The sequence below is a fragment of the Ziziphus jujuba genome, chromosome 5, assembly GCF_031755915.1.
Source record: "Ziziphus jujuba cultivar Dongzao chromosome 5, ASM3175591v1".
Lineage (NCBI taxonomy): Eukaryota > Viridiplantae > Streptophyta > Magnoliopsida > Rosales > Rhamnaceae > Ziziphus > Ziziphus jujuba.
In genome coordinates, this window is record NC_083383.1 from 11061435 (window position 1) to 11076988 (window position 15554).

Below are 15554 nucleotides of genomic sequence, written 5' to 3' on the forward strand. Positions count from 1 at the left end.
CTCTTTCACTCCCTTCTCGAGATCCGCATCTCTTTATTTTTAACGTTGAAACGCAAAATAATATATATATATATATATAAACACAAAAAACTGATAATTTCACTACATTTTTGTTTAGTTACAAAAAAATAAAAGGTGGCCGTATGATTTAGTATTTAAATTGTAAAATTTTTGAGAAAGCAAAATTTAATTTTCAGTGCTTGAATAAAATCTAAAGAAAAAAGTTTGAAGATAATAACAAAATATGTATTTTTAATAAGATGTTACAATATTTTAATGTTTATTACTATAATTATTTTTTTGGTGATAATGTTTACTACTATAATTACTGAAACCTTGAACCATTCCTTGGTATTGAATTTTTATTTTATTTTATTTTATTTTAATTTCACCAGCCTTCCAGGCTGTTGAATCATTCATATCCATACTAAGGAATGAAAGATTTGAGAGATGCCATCCATCCAGACATAATATGCAAAAAAAAATCCAGTGTGCATGATTTTTGCTGATGAATATATAGAAAACAGAGGAATATCAATTAAGATTCACTTACGAATAATGAGGAGAATAAAAATCCAAGTAAAAATGGTGTTAAACTAGTTTGAAATTATTTACCCAAAAAAAAAAAACTAGTTTGAAATTGAAGCAAGGTGAATATCATATTGCTGGAATATAAAATACAAGTACGAATACGATATAGGAGTACAAATTAGATGGGACCCAGAAGGGGATTTTACGCGTACGATTAATCATTTATTTTTATTGGTTATTATTATTATTTTTTACCCGCAAAATTGTGTCCTGGACGGGTCTTGAGCATATAATGCGGCTTATACATTGGTGTAGGTGAATGCTAAAAAATATATACTGCCCAAACGAAAGCAAAATGGGCAAGGAGAGTCCACACTCTTAATAACAACAACAAAGAAACAAGAAATAAGAAACAACAGCTATAGAGAGAGCGCACAGCCGAAACAAATTTGCCCCGACCGCTTTGCCTTTGCCCAACCCCATAATTTTTTTTTTTTTTTTTTTTTTTCCTTCAGAGAGAACACACATACAGCAGCACAGAGTTGGGATCGCAACCGCGCAAAGTACCATTTGTAGTGGAGGAATGGTGGTGTGGTTTTAGTGGGTATATATATATATATATATATATAGAGAGAGAGAGAGAGAGAGAAATATTCTAGAGAGAGAGAGAGAGAGATGCAGAAGAAGAGATGGAAACCATTGGTGCTGCTGAGGAAGGTGCTAACTTGCGCCATATGTTCCATAGCACTTATGGCGCTTTTCTCAGTCCACGTTCCGGTTTTTCCTTCTTCTGAGGTTCCTCAGTTTTCTGACCCTTTCAAGCTTCCCACGGTGATGATCCTCCCCTCTCACTCTCTTTTTTTTTTTTTTTTTCCCCAATTATCTTGATTTTCTGTGTTCTTCTGGTTAGGGCTTTCCGTGTGCGTGTTTTTGTTTCTAACTAAGAAACTTTCTTGAATTTTTCAAAATTTTTTTTTTCCAATGGATTTTCAGAATCTTTTCACCATTCTTGTTGTTCTTGTTATTTATTTATTTATTTATTTTTTGTTGAAATATTATTTGGTGGCTATTCTTATTTTTACTTTTTCTTTTATTTATATGTATAATGTATGTTTTTTTTTTATTTGTTTATTTTTTAATCTCATTTACTTGATCTATGTTTTTCTATTTTTATATACATTAAAGATCACCATACTGACTTATATCCTTGTGGTAGATAAAAAGTGCTTTGGTAGTGCCAGTGGTTTATTATTTTTCACATTTTTCATTTTATTCAATTATTTTTTGATTGGAAATTGAGGGTTTTTTTTTTTTTTTTAACTGATCTAATTTGATAGCAACATGAAATTAAATACCAGAGGTTGAGCGCCGAGAGGAGCTGGACGCAGGAGCTCGTTCCGCCCCATTCCAAAGCTCCTCTTCCTTCTCCCAAGGTTTTGTGTTTCTACCAATACTTTTTATAATTAATGACTAGCTAATAAATACTATACATACATACATATATATATATATATATATATTTACCCGTTGTTAATTCTTCATAAAAGGACATTTGGGATTTGAAAGTTTTGGATTTTACAATCAGCACTTCAAGGACTTTGCAAAATACATACTAGGCAATACGGATTTGTTTCTTTTCATGTTAGATTGCATCGGAGAAAAGTGAACAAAGATGAAAAAAGGGAAAGGGGTTGAGATTTAAACCCCTGTTCAGTTAGATTTGAACCTCATTGGTTCTGATGACTCTTTTTGATATGAAGAAGTCATGCTTCTTTCATGTTTTCACTCCTTTAGACTTGACAGTTGAATGGCGCAAATGGGATTTTGGATTTCGACAAGCTATGGAAGCGTCCATTGAATCGTGATTTCGTGCAGTGTATAGAGCCGACTCTTAATTATACATGTAAGGAAGTTACTGATGTAATTTTATCGATCAGCTGTGAGATCTTGAATACTTATTTTCCATAATTGTTTCATATTTCAGCTCCACAGGAGTCGCAAGGTTACCTTCTAGTTCATTCAAATGGAGGGCTCAACCAAATGCGTGCTGGGGTATGTAAAAATTGAAACCCTCTGTTATGTATGTGATATAATTGTGGAAGAAGTGAAACTTGGAAATTTATTGATCCTCTATGATTGGTTAATTAGAATCTGGAATATTTATGTACTTGACTTTTAAATGACGGTGTAAATGTATTTTCCTTGTTATTGTATCATTAATAAAATTTATTCATGTACTAAAATTAATTTCTAGACATTGTACAAACCAACGGTATTAATTTCTGTTATGTAGAATGATGCTCATTTTTCTGCTCATAGGTTGTTGGTTTCTTGGTTTTTTACTCTTTTTCATTGATCTTTCAAAAAAGGGAGTTCTTAAGTACATTGAGATAGGCTTTCAATGGCTCTCCCATCTTTTAAATGCAGTAATCTAATTCCATTAACGATTCTAATTGAAGCACTTATATAAAAGCTTCTGAAAGTTCCTATATCACATACATGTACTAATTAAATAGAAATATGACTACAAGGGTGTTAGCCTCTAACTCAGGCAGCCTGGAATCATTTGTGGTTTAGTTTTGTATTTGATGCAAAATACGTCCTTCGAAAATCTGCATGACTTGAAATGCTAAGAATCTTGACATGGTAAAGTTTGAGATCAAACCTGTCTAACTAATCTTTTTATTCTTTGCTCTAATACATAGACATAGTTAATTAATGTTGTTCTTGATGTTAGACACATCAGTGCTTGGGTGTTGGTTTATTTGAAACACATACCTCTGAAATTTGATAATTAACTGTCAATTGTTTGATATGTATAATATACTACCATGTAAGAAGACAAATTTTCATCCTTGCAGATATGTGACATGGTAGCTGTGGCCCGAATTATAAATGCTACTCTTGTAATTCCGGAACTTGATAAAAGGTCATTTTGGAATGATACCAGGTAGCAATGTTTTTTAAGTTATTTTTGCAGTCATACTCTTTACTTTTTCAATCACATGAACTGATGTTAGAGTTTGTTTCATTGCTTGATGTGCAGCAATTTTTCTGATGTTTTTGATGAAGATCATTTTATTAATACTCTCGCCAATGACATAAAAGTCATAAAAAAGCTTCCTAAGGAATTTGCTAATGCTACTAGAGCTGTAAAGCATTTCAGAAGCTGGTCTGGTATGGATTACTATGAGAATGAGATAGGTAGCTTGTGGGAAGATTACCAAGTATGTTTTCTGGAATGCTTCTTTTGCATGTGTTTCTTAGTTTCATACAATCACCTTGTTGAACATGTAGTTTCTTTTCTTTTTGTTGTCTTCATTTCTTTTTCCTTTCCCATAAGGTTATTCGTGCTGCCAAGTCTGATTCTCGCTTAGCAAATAACAACCTGCCTCCAGAAATACAGAAGCTGCGCTGTCGTGCTTGTTATGAAGCTCTCCGTTTTGCGCCTCGAATCGAAGCTTTTGGAAAAGTAAGCAATCTGACTAAATGCATATTTTATCTTGAGTGTCTCTTTCTCTTTTATAGACCCATTGTAAAAGTTTTGTGGTTTCAACAACATTGTAGTTGTTAGTGGAGCGGATGAGGTCTTATGGTCCTTATATTGCTTTGCATTTACGATTTGAGAAGGATATGCTTGCCTTTAGTGGATGTACACATGATTTATTGCCAGCTGAAGCTGAGGAACTTAGGATAATTAGGTATGGAATTGCTTACAAGCATTCAGTGTTTTTTTGGTCATTTGACAATAGTACTCTGAATAAATGATGTCTGACATTTTTTTTTTTTTTTTTTTTAACCTTTAGGGAAAACACGCCGTACTGGAAAAGAAAGGATATTGATTCTGAAGAAGAAAGATCTAAAGGTGCTTGTCCTTTAACACCGAAAGAGGTTGGAATATTTCTAACTGCCCTTGGATACCCATCAAACACTCCCATATATGTTGCTGCTGGAGAGATTTATGGGGGTGATTCTCATATGATAGATTTTCGATCTCGCTATCCCCTATTAATGAGCAAGGTATATATTTGTATCATATTGTTTTTGACACTTCATGATTATAGATGGCTAAGGGAATTTATTGAACCTTAGGATTGGGTGCCATTAAACTCTAGGGGAACATTGACCATGTGAGCCCTAAATTTTTAGAAAATTCATATTTGGAATAGTACCTATAAGATTTTTCTCTACAAAATATTGCTCAGATCATATTTGCCATACCACTCTCTCCAAAATTCATCTGGGCCTGATGGGATCAATTTTTGTACTTGTCGTCCTAGTAACTCTGAGTTACTTTAAAAACTTCAACTTTGAACATACTTCTTCTTTTTGAATTTAACTGTGATTTTAGTTTCTTTTATATTTGAAACTTTGAAGTTGGTAGTAAGAATTTGAAAAATGTTTAATTACTCTTTTAACAACCCCTCTATCTTGCATATTTTACTTTGGATCCTTTGTTTGTTTAAAATTATATAACTGTTTCTCAAATTTCATCTGTTGCACTGGCAAACCTCCTATATGCAACATTTGAAATTTTCATTTGTGATCCAGCACTGTGTGTATGAATGCGCGTTTGTTTTTTTTGGGAGAAGGTGATAGGTTCCAATTGTTTGGCAGAAAACTCATTACTCATATAGAGCAACTTTAGTTGGCTTGAACAAGTTATTGGCCTCTATTTCTGCCAAAAGGATAAAAAGTCATTGGCTTTTGGCTGGTGTGGTGATTCATCTCTTTTCTATCATAATGCAGGAGATATTGGCATCCGTTGAGGAGCTCGAACCTTTTAAAGATTATGCTTCTCAACTGGCTGCGCTTGACTACATAGTATCAATTGAAAGTGATGTGTTTATATCTTCGCACTCTGGTAACATGGCACGTGCAGTTGAAGGTCATCGTCGTTTTCTTGGTCATAGGAAGACAATATCTCCTGACAGGTAAGATGAATCATTTTTGGAGCATTTATAGATTTGAACTACTTCTATAACACCAAACGTGCCCATTAACTGGAGCTGTCCTTGTCCATCTTTATTTGTCCATCAGGAAATCTCTTGTTCGTCTGTTTGACAAACTTGAACAGGGAACAATTATGGAAGGAAAAAAGATGTCAAATCGAATCATTGAATTGCACAAAAAGAGGTATATGATTTATGTACAGTGCTTTTTAGCTTATGTTATTTGAACTGGCATTGTTATGGAGTCTAAATGGCTGATCGGTTGTTTCATTAGAGCTTGAAACTTTGTTTTCACAGCCACTTTCTCTTAACCAATATAGCTTTCAGGATTCTGTGCAAGTGTTAAAACAATAGTAATTTTGCAGTTTTCTCAAATTTAAAATTTGTTGCATCTCACAGTTTCAATTCTATATTATTTCTTCTTCTTCTTTTTTATTTTTATTTTATTTTTTATTTTTTTTTATTTTTAATGTTTGATTATGCAGACTAGGCTCGCCAAGGAAAAGAAGAGGCCCTGTCTCTGGAACAAGGGGCATGGATAGATTTCGTTCAGAAGAAGCTTTTTATGTAAACCCTTTACCAGATTGTTTGTGTCGACGAGAATCACCACATACGAATAACTCTCTAGCTATGGAGTAGGATCATGGAGTGCAGAAGGGTTACACTTGAGAAAAAAACTGTAAGCTGCGGGTTAGCGCATATCATTCCTTAACACTTTGTTGGTACCTTACAAATTATTGGTGGTGCCAATATGTAAAGGCCTAGGAACGCGGTGTTTGTAAATTGTGAGTTTAGATAGCTTGGGGGCTATACAGGAAATTTACAAATGAAAAGGACAATGCATTAGGGTTCAGGACAGGGATGGGAACCAAAAACAGCCTTTCCTTCAATGACCAAAGGCATTTATATTTATGTGCGCTTTGCGAAGTTGGTTAGGTTTGGATAGTGGGATCATTTGGGATACGATACTTTTTCCGTTAGTTTGAAATTTACTCTCACGCTTCATGTATTTTCACTAAATTCAATAATAAAAAGAAAAGAAGAAAATCAAGAGAAGATTTCTCATCTTCACGGTATAAGCTCGGGTTTTTCGATTTTACAGCACCACATTTTTATAATTTGTTCCACAAGTTTGGCTAAACTTGTGGGTTTTGCCGTTTCCATTGATCTACACGAAGGACGTGGATATAAATTAAAAGGACATCAAGGAAACTAGTAAAAACAAAGACTTGGTTGTAATCTGAGATCATTATTAGCTTGATGTTAACAAATTTTACTTCAAGGATTTCGATTCCATCAGCTTTATGTGTTTTGGAATTAAGTCCAAAAGCTTGGGTCTTTTTCCAACTTAATTCAATACTACAGCCAAACCAAAGTAATGGATCTCGCCTGTGCATGGCAAAACATTTAAGCTGTCTAGGTGAAGACAAATACTACAATAAATTTGTCAGGTTTAAAATGACATCGTTATCATAAAATTTCCGTGTTTCGCATGTCCATGAAGAATGTAATGAAGTATAATGTAGTAGATTTTTCAGTTAAGCAAAGTTAATGGTTTTGGCACATTTTAGAAATAATTATAGGAAGTGTTTTGGATTCACCTATTGTGAGAATTTGAAGTTTATTTGGAAATAGTCCCCATTTGATAAGAACACGAAATATAGATATATATATATATATATATTATCTTGTCCTAGGTTTTTGTCTAATTTTGTTTCCCAGGAGAATGGGAGTGCGACCAACTCTCTTTTGCAAGCTCTTGTGCAAGCTTTCTGGGTTTTGGTTTTATAACACGTACTTTCTAGCAAAAAAAAAAAAATATATATATATATATATATTCATCAGAAAATTTAGGCATTGAGTTGGTTATTCGGGTATTAACATTGGTACAGGATCAGGACCTAGATATTTGGATCCGAGTCAGACATAAAGATAGGATAGCACATATCATTAATCAGCAAGCTCCACACATATAAGCCATTAACGCCACCTATGTTAGCCATTTAGGCATTGAGATATCCTCTCTTTCTCTCTTTCCATCCTCCACACTTAGACTTGAGACTTCATAGTGTCATTGCGAATTTTAGCGAGGAATGTTTGGTAAAATGGGGGTGTCCTTCCTTTCAACTTTCCCTTCCATGCTTCCACTTGTTCCTGTCCCTTCTCTCTCTGCTACTCGATATCCCACTCAGGCAGTAAGTTTTGACTACTTTTAATTTATGTTTGTGGAACAATTATTGTGTTTATGTTTGTCTTTTTCACGAAATAGGTTGCTGTAATATGAGATTAAAATGGGTATTTTTGGCGTGTAGTATAGCTTGCTTCATTTAGAAGATTGCTTTGAGATTCATTGTTATGGAATTTCAGGTTACAATTCGTTGCAATAAAATGGAAGCTGAAATTTGTGATGAAAATGGGTTCCGACGCAGGGACATCCTTAAATGCATTGGTGCCACGGTTGGCATGGTGAGAGAAAACCTTGCTTCTAATTGTTTCTCTTCTTTTGTTTAAGCGTGTTTAGTGAAGTTGACTTTACTTGATAATAAAAGAGAGGGGGGAAATTGTAGGGAACAATTATGCTGTTTTTAACTCCAATATTACTGAAAAAATGATTTTTCTCTGAAAATTTAGATTGTAATTACATAGTCTGATAGGAAAATTGAACAGATAAAATGCCACTGGCCAAAGGTGAGATTTGGGTTTTGTGCATGCACCGATTTTGTTATTCTTTTAGATGCATACAACACATAGAATCCAGGAATAGAAGTTTGCGACGATGAGTTTCTGCCAGTTGTTATGTTAGGAATTGATTGCAAGCTCAGGAAAATTTGTTGAAGAGGCTTGTGCTGCTGATTTGATACAGCGAAGACAGCGTTCTGAACTTCTTTGTAAGATCTTCATAACACTTTTTTGAAAATGCTATAATTGGTTAAAGCTGCTGAATCAAATTTAGATTTTCTTTTTTGCAGCGAGCATTAAGGGAACTCTTTCAACAGCAATAAATGTAAGTCATACCAATTTTAACTTGGGCACAATAAAAAAGTCATGCTACAACTACATATTTATAACCCATTCACAGTTCAAGATGATGCCGATGGATTGACATGCTATCAAGTTTCTGTCTACTATTTATTTCAGGGTAAACCAGATCTTATCCCATCCATACTTACTTTGACACTGAATGATGCCCTTACTTATGATAAGGTAGGTCAAAAAATGAACTTAAGCTGTGAATATTGAAATACTAAGGTCAAAACTTAAACACAGAGGAAAAGGAAGCTAATAATGGTTTCTAAATGTGTAGGCTACCAAATCTGGAGGCCCAAATGGATCCATAAGATTCAGGTACATGTTATATGTAGAAATTTTATGTGCGTACTAAGCGGTAATATGTATGCTGAGTGTAATCTTACATAGTAATGGAAAGTAAACTCTCAACACTTAACTGAGTATCATATGGGCTACACGGTGAGGAACTAGTCATTGAACGTTTGGTTGTTCTAGCTTGTCCTGTTTGTATTGCTTGACATTACTGTATTCTCCTTCTGGCAACATTAGTTTGAGAGCTAGCTTGAATTCACCCTTGATTTTCTTTCTTGAAGCTCAGAGATAAGCAGACCTGAAAACAAGGGACTTTCTGCTGCTTTGGATTTAATAGAGGAAGCAAAGAAAGAGATAGATTCTTTCTCCAAGGGTGGACCCATTTCCTATGCGGATCTTATCCAATATGCAGGTTGTATATCTGTAGATATTACCATTTGAGCGATGCACCATTGATTTATCCGGTGATATATCATGGCCTTTTTGTTTGGAGTCCTGATACTGTCTTCCACAATGTTTTTGGTTCTCGAAAGCTCTTGTTATGGTCTTCTAGAATGGACTTATTCATGGAAAATGAACATAATTTTTCTTCTGAATATGGTTGGATGTTTTGGAGGTTCGTGCTTCTGACTTGATTTCCTTAAGAAGTGCAGGTCAAGCTGCAGTTAAAGCTACCTTTTTAGCTGCTGCCATTCGCAAAACTGGTGGCAATGAAGAAAAGGGAAAATTATTATATACTGCATATGGTTCAAATGGGCAGGTTAGTTTGTTGATTTGCAATACTGTTGTATAGGTATTCCTAGTATAATTCTGGAAATCATGGATGGATACTGCTAAATTCCATGCAATTTTTTGGAAATCGTGGATTAAATGCAGTTTTCGTCAATGTATTCTGCATTACAAATGCTAATGGGAAATTTTAAGCCTGAATTAGTTAATAATATTCACCTATTAATCGTATTGAGCAACAACCTTGTATGGATGGAGATCATAGTTGGGTTTAGTTCCTATTAGCTTAAGCTTTTTGGGTAGGTAGATGGTAATGGTAACTCAATTTATGGTTCTAACGAGTAATGACCAGTTGCATCAAATGGAACTGTAGAAGTTGTTTGATGTAGATACACTTGTTGCAAAAAAGCTGATGGAGACTAATCTTTCATAAACTACGGTGCATTTGTTATATTGTTAAAAGTAGCTAAAGGTTTTGGCATACAACCATTATTTTGGCAACAGTGGGGCTTGTTTGATAAGCAATTTGGGAGGACAGATGCTCAGGAAGCTGATCCAGAGGGAAGGATTCCTCAATGGGACAAAGCAAGCGTTAAGGAAATGAAAGACAAATTCTCTGCTGTTGGCCTCGGTCCACGCCAGGTTTTTTCTTCACTATTTTAGCTTCTTCAATAGCGTTTCACGTTCACTGGATTTTTTTTTTTTTCTCACTCAAATTAACAAACTAAAATGCGGCAATACCACTATAGATAATGCCACTCCATGGACAAATAATATGCTCTTCAAATAAACAAAATGTCAAGGTGATGATTGTTTAAGTTAATTGTTTGGGCAGCTAGCTGTAATGTCTGCATTCTTGGGTCCTGATCAGACAGCCACAGAGACCTTACTGGCCTCAGATCCGGAGGTTTTGCCTTGGGTTCAGAAATATCAGCAAAGCCGAGAGACGGTTTCTCAGACCAATTATGAGGTCTGTCTCATAATTCTATCATTAGAGTTTTAGATTTTATTTACCCTTCACGTGGCTGTCACATTGACTGACTGGAATATTTTGTGTACATATTCATTGTGCAGGTTGATCTGATAACTACCCTCACAAAATTGAGTACCTTGGGCCAACAAATTAACTCTGAGGCATACACATATCCTCCCCAAAAAGTTGATATCACCAAACTCAAATTATAGAGAGAAAGCAGGCCCCCATGTCCATGCCATGCTTTATCAACACAACGTAGAGTCGTCAACTAGTTTTTTTACTTATTTTTTGGAGCTAAAACTTTTCATCTGAACAGTGTATCTCTGTAAGCTTTTAATCTCTGGAGATTGTGTCTCTTATGGATGCCAAATACTCAACTGGTGGCTAGATTACATAAAAATGGGTAACAATAAGTTGACTATAGATCAGCAGCAGTGCTCAGCAGCGTCCAAGTATTGGCTTCTTCCAGTTCAATTTATAAAATCCTCAATCCAGGACAAAAACTCTAAAAATTACATATATGGGCGCTTCTACTGGTAGCAAGAAAAGTTGCCCAAATATTTCGTCTGTATATTGGAAGTACAGATCCTTAAAGAGCAAACATTTCATTTCTACTTTCTTTCCGCTGTTAAATTATTTTTGTCGTCCTCATGAAGAACAAGCTTGTATCAAAGTTGATCAAAGAATGATACCGCAACTAGAATCCCTCGGGCAAAAAAAAAAAAAATGTAAAGACGAGTACAATGATTTCAGCATCTTATCTGGATTTAGGAGCAATAAGCTCAAGACCACCAACAAAGGGCCTCAGAGGCTCGGGGATAATGATAGATCCATCTTCTTGCTGGTAATTCTCAAGCAGACATACAATCATTCGTGGTATTGCACAGGCTGTTGCATTTAAGGTGTGAACAAACTGAGGTGGAGCAAGACTGCTTTTACCCTTCTTAGGAGTTGCTGATGACGGTTCTGATGGACGATACCGAATTCCAAGCCGTCGACTTTGATAGTCTCTACAATTTGATGCACTTGATATCTGTTCAAATTCATGAGAAGTAAAAAGAATTTGAAATTTATCTACAAGCAATAACAACCTCAACTGATCAGATGATTACATAGATCTTGAAACCCATATTTAATTAATTACGGTGGATATGCCAAATTGATAGCCCACACAAGCCCCTTTTATATAGTAGCGATGGCAGTAGCTGGGGAAGGGGTAAAGACTGCATATTACACAGACTTATATATATAGAGGGACAGATTAATTCACAGCCATACCTCACCAAAACGTTCTAAACCAGGCATCCATGCCTCAATATCATATTTACGATAAGCAGGGGCACCCAAATCCTCAGAAGCCATATCCAAAGTTCTGCAAAGAAACTCAATATCACCATAAACTTGATATCACCATAAGTACAGGAAAGGAAAAAACAATTCAATTAATCAGGGAGGATGACTAGGAAGTGCTAACTTATAATGTAATCCCAGAGATGAGAAAAGATCCTCCTCAATTCTGATGAGCTCCTCAAGGTATGAATCACTCTCATCTGGTCGGCACAAAATGAACATCTCCACTTTGCTGAACTGGTGTACTCGATACAGACCCCTGAAGAGAATTATATGTTACACAATGGGAAGAAAATTGTGTTACCATGGATTTAAAGGTAACATGAACACAAGACTTTAAGCGATCCCATGGGAAATGCCATTCCCTAGACCAAAAAGAACTTTATGTGGACAGAAAGCATCCATCTATTGAAAATGTTGAACGACCTTCCATGATAGGCAATTTAAACAGCTATCAATTTTAACAATGTAAAGTTGAAAAACAACCTATATAAATCGAAAATTTATTCTATATGCTTTTCCATATGTTGAGTTGCAAACACAACGATATGCTTTCATCCTAAAAGCTGAACCACCTAGAATCTGCTTTGCTTGTCTAAGACGATATGTGCCCTCAATTTGCTTTGGCTTATGGTACTAACAGTGTATGAAAGGTCATGTGCCTCTTGATCACTCAGTGAACAGCATCATACATAATACAACTCATTCCTAAATTTTTTATATCTGATGCCCCACCTTCTTATGGAATATAAAGACCATCAACTTTGAATTGGTGAAATGAAAATACAAACATGTTCATCTGCCTAACTGCTAAAAAACAGTTTGATTTATTCAAGATCTATTAATAAGAAAGTTATTCAATTCCTATAAACACTGAAGAGGAAATATACGAGGTTAGAATGACTATGTGCTAAGAGTGGAAATATACTTTGTTGCTGTGCCTGCAGCGCCTGCCTCAGTACGAAAGCAATGAGAGAATGCAACATACTTCAAAGGTAGCAATGATTCAGAAAGAATGGAATCCATATGAATTCCCCCAACTGGAATCTCTGCAGTGCCAATAAGGCACTGGTCAGTACCCTCGATTGAATAAACCTGTTATTGATTAGAAAGACGATCAAGAAAACCATACCACCCAGAACTGAGAGGAAAAAGAATACACTTGCCATTAACCACATACGTTAAATGTACATTTAAGTCAGCATTTCATATCTATAAGAGAGGTAAATCAAAAAGAAAATTACAAACCTGGGTATTTGTTCCACGGGGTTGGAAACCACATTTTTCAACAACAGAGGACCTAACAATTTCTGGGGTTGTTAAAGGTATAAAACCCCTTCTCATGACTTCCGATAGTGTCCAGTTAATAAGGCCCATCTCTAACATAACTGCTTCATTCTTCAAATAGTAGAACTTTGATCCACTGACCTGTATAAGTATGTAGAAAATTACATCTTTTCTTGCTAGGTAGAAGCCACTGCAACAAAAGCTTAATTTTCAAAGGATCAATTCAAGGCTTAGTTTAGTTTAAGGAAAACCTAACCATGAATTAGAAATTCTAATTTATACCAGAGCAGGAAATGTAGATCTGCAGAAATAGTGCTTCAGTAATTAATACAGAAAGGGCCCAGATTATGAGTCATAAGACCAAAGTTCAATTTAGACACTGATATGATAAAAGTTCATACAATACATTCTATCAAAAAAGTATATGTCATAAAGATGCTAAGAGCTAAATGATGATTTCTTTTAAGTTCCAACTAGGATGAATTACCATATAATAAGAGATAATTTAAAGAGCCTTAAAGTAAAGAAGGACCTCTGAAGCTGCATCTAAGTCAAAAAGATCCAGCTGTTTTCCAAGTTGAAGATGATCCTTAACAGGGAAGATAAACTCACGTGGGCTTCCATACTGCAAAAGAACATACAAAATGAGGAAGAAAGCTTAATTGAAACTTGTCGAAAACCTCCTTGCAAGAGAGAGGGAGAGAGAAAGAGTGGAGAATACCGTCTTTCTTATGGTTGAGCAGTCCTCCCCACCTATGGGAACATCAGGATGTGTCATATTTGGTATACATTGTGCTTCCTGCTGAAGGTCATCAGTGAGTTTAAGCAGGTCTTCTTCCAAAGCAAGAAGCCCTTCTTTCAGATTCTTTCCTGAGTGTAAATTAAAGAAACCTTAAGAAGAGTTCCAAAAACAAGTACAATGAAAATGCATGATTTACATCACAACTTTACCTTCTTCAATCAGTTTTTGACGCTCAGATGGTTCAAGTTTCCCTTTCATCTTGTTTGCCACCAAATTCCTTTCACCACGAAGCCGCTCAACTTCCTGCTATCTGTGAGTGACAATTAGCTAAAACTGAGAAAGAAAACCAGTTTGATAAATTTGGCAAGTAGCTCCAATCTAAACACATTATTCATCTAATGGAACCTCCAAAAACCATTCATACACTACTTTCCTACAACCTTGCAAAGGATATTGTAAAAGGGATTCCCAATTCAGGTTTTTCCTATGTTTAACTTCCTGTGATATGAATGAAGCTAATCCATCATACCATTTCCTAATCTTGGAGTAATCCCCTTCAGGATTCTCCCCTCTGGAGTTACATGACCTTTCTATGGAAATGAACAGCTCTTTAATAGACTTCCAAAAGTGTCCAAGGAAAAATATAAATTATATTGTAAAAAGGTAGAGACCCCTAAATGTTTAGTAGCACTAATTCATTTTGTCATGGTTTCTTATCTTTCAAATCTAAAAAATTATTGGAGGAAGCTAGAAATTCTCAATCAAAAGGTCCTCGTTAACACTGTAACCATACAGTCTATAATACACAAATAACATAGTTTGGCTAAATAATGAACATTCAGAGGCCCATAATTTAGCAATTAGTTCATCGAGATTTAACATACCCTCAGCAAAATAATGAAAATTACTCCACAACGATTGATTAATGACAATAATAATGACCTTTTGGAGGTTGGACATTTTCTCATAGAGCTCAAGCACAAGCTCCAAATTTGCATTGGAATTCCTGTTCCTTATGTTGGCAGCAACAGCATCCTTGTTGTCTCTTATCCACTTGAAATCTATCGCCGCTTTCCATTGAGGTTTCAACACTGCATCACCACAAATATAATATATATATATATATATATATATATATATATATATATATTATATTTTGCGCATCTTACTAAAACGACAAGAAGTTTGCTTTCTGAGAGAGAAGGAATATCATTCAAAAACAAAAACTGATAGAAGAAAAAGCTTACCCTTTTCATCTGGGGTCTTCGTAGTTGTGGTGGTGGGAGTAGCTTGAACAGCAGGGGCCGAGAAAGCTCTAAGAAGGAGGGGGAATGGAGGCCTCTGAGCACTTGCTGTACGGCGGTGGAAAGGGAAGTAAACTTTGGCAAGTGGTCCGAAAACGAAGCGTGAAGAAGACGAAGACGAAGATGATGATGAGGGAATCACAGCGAGTTTCAGAGTTTGCAGGGTCGTCCCGCACAGACATTGGAGACCCATGACTTAGAAGTTCTTTGGAACTTCTGAGTTTGTAACACTCAGAGAAAGACACGCTTTTTTTTCCTTCGTTTTTCTAGTTTTTGGGCATAATTTATCTTCAACTCCTTCACATAAAAAATAATAAAATATGCAGGAAAAATAAATAAATTCGGGTCAAGCCAAACGACGT

General features: G+C 35.4%; 3 protein-coding genes across 6 annotated transcripts; 2 read left to right on the plus strand and 1 right to left on the minus strand.

Moving 5' to 3' along the window:
- The first annotated feature begins 857 nt into the window (after positions 1 to 857).
- Positions 858 to 6548, plus strand: LOC107420768 (O-fucosyltransferase 7). 3 transcript variants are annotated; one of them, XM_048475727.2, is made up of 12 exons: positions 858 to 1362; positions 1869 to 1964; positions 2335 to 2434; positions 2516 to 2583; positions 3393 to 3481; positions 3578 to 3758; positions 3875 to 4003; positions 4099 to 4232; positions 4338 to 4551; positions 5281 to 5465; positions 5572 to 5667; positions 5969 to 6548. In XM_048475727.2, exons 1-12 carry the CDS (start codon positions 1207 to 1209, stop codon positions 6120 to 6122), a joined length of 1602 nt encoding a protein of 533 aa, XP_048331684.2. In that variant the 5' UTR covers positions 858 to 1206; the 3' UTR covers positions 6123 to 6548. The 3 variants fall into 3 exon arrangements, with proteins under 3 accessions (XP_048331684.2, XP_048331685.2, XP_015885301.3); XM_048475728.2 differs by having other exon boundaries at positions 1890 to 1964; XM_016029815.4 differs by lacking the exon at positions 1869 to 1964.
- An 846-nt stretch (positions 6549 to 7394) lies between these two features.
- On the plus strand, positions 7395 to 10932 carry LOC107420732 (thylakoid lumenal 29 kDa protein, chloroplastic). Its single transcript, XM_016029766.4, has 11 exons — positions 7395 to 7678; positions 7851 to 7949; positions 8287 to 8371; positions 8453 to 8487; positions 8622 to 8687; positions 8788 to 8828; positions 9086 to 9216; positions 9458 to 9564; positions 10038 to 10175; positions 10369 to 10503; positions 10608 to 10932. Exons 1-11 carry the CDS (start codon positions 7577 to 7579, stop codon positions 10716 to 10718), a joined length of 1050 nt encoding a protein of 349 aa, XP_015885252.3. The 5' UTR covers positions 7395 to 7576; the 3' UTR covers positions 10719 to 10932.
- A 24-nt stretch (positions 10933 to 10956) lies between these two features.
- LOC107420751 (serine--tRNA ligase, chloroplastic/mitochondrial) lies at positions 10957 to 15385 on the minus strand. 2 transcript variants are annotated; one of them, XM_016029788.4, is made up of 10 exons: positions 15136 to 15385; positions 14831 to 14979; positions 14098 to 14191; positions 13868 to 14016; positions 13679 to 13771; positions 13108 to 13287; positions 12788 to 12954; positions 11984 to 12118; positions 11788 to 11881; positions 10957 to 11542 (listed from the first exon to the last, which is right to left on the minus strand). In XM_016029788.4, exons 1-10 carry the CDS (start codon positions 15383 to 15385, stop codon positions 11267 to 11269), a joined length of 1587 nt encoding a protein of 528 aa, XP_015885274.1. In that variant the 3' UTR covers positions 10957 to 11266. The 2 variants fall into 2 exon arrangements, with proteins under 2 accessions (XP_015885274.1, XP_024930731.1); XM_025074963.3 differs by lacking the exon at positions 15136 to 15385 and having other exon boundaries at positions 14098 to 14198; positions 14831 to 14972.
- Positions 15386 to 15554: the final 169 nt, after the last annotated feature.

What these genes read in the sequence shown, in the direction of transcription:
- LOC107420751 (XM_016029788.4), bottom strand. Translation starts at nt 15,385, where the DNA reads ATGGGTCTCCAATGTCTGTGCGGGACGACCCTGCAAACTCTGAAACTC. An exon ending in AAATGTCCAACCTCCAAAAG is followed by an intron (nt 14,192 to 14,830) that starts GTCATTATTATT and finishes CACAGATAGCAG; the next exon opens with GAAGTTGAGCGGCTTCGTGG. An exon ending in TCAAAAACTGATTGAAGAAG is followed by an intron (nt 14,017 to 14,097) that starts GTAAAGTTGTGA and finishes ATTTACACTCAG; the next exon opens with GAAAGAATCTGAAAGAAGGG.
- LOC107420768 (XM_048475727.2), top strand. Translation starts at nt 1,207, where the DNA reads ATGCAGAAGAAGAGATGGAAACCATTGGTGCTGCTGAGGAAGGTGCTA. An exon ending in ACCCTTTCAAGCTTCCCACG is followed by an intron (nt 1,363 to 1,868) that starts GTGATGATCCTC and finishes CTAATTTGATAG; the next exon opens with CAACATGAAATTAAATACCA. An exon ending in GAATCGAAGCTTTTGGAAAA is followed by an intron (nt 4,004 to 4,098) that starts GTAAGCAATCTG and finishes ACAACATTGTAG; the next exon opens with TTGTTAGTGGAGCGGATGAG.
- LOC107420732 (XM_016029766.4), top strand. Translation starts at nt 7,577, where the DNA reads ATGTTTGGTAAAATGGGGGTGTCCTTCCTTTCAACTTTCCCTTCCATG. An exon ending in AATGGATCCATAAGATTCAG is followed by an intron (nt 8,829 to 9,085) that starts GTACATGTTATA and finishes TCTTTCTTGAAG; the next exon opens with CTCAGAGATAAGCAGACCTG. An exon ending in CATATGGTTCAAATGGGCAG is followed by an intron (nt 9,565 to 10,037) that starts GTTAGTTTGTTG and finishes TTTTGGCAACAG; the next exon opens with TGGGGCTTGTTTGATAAGCA.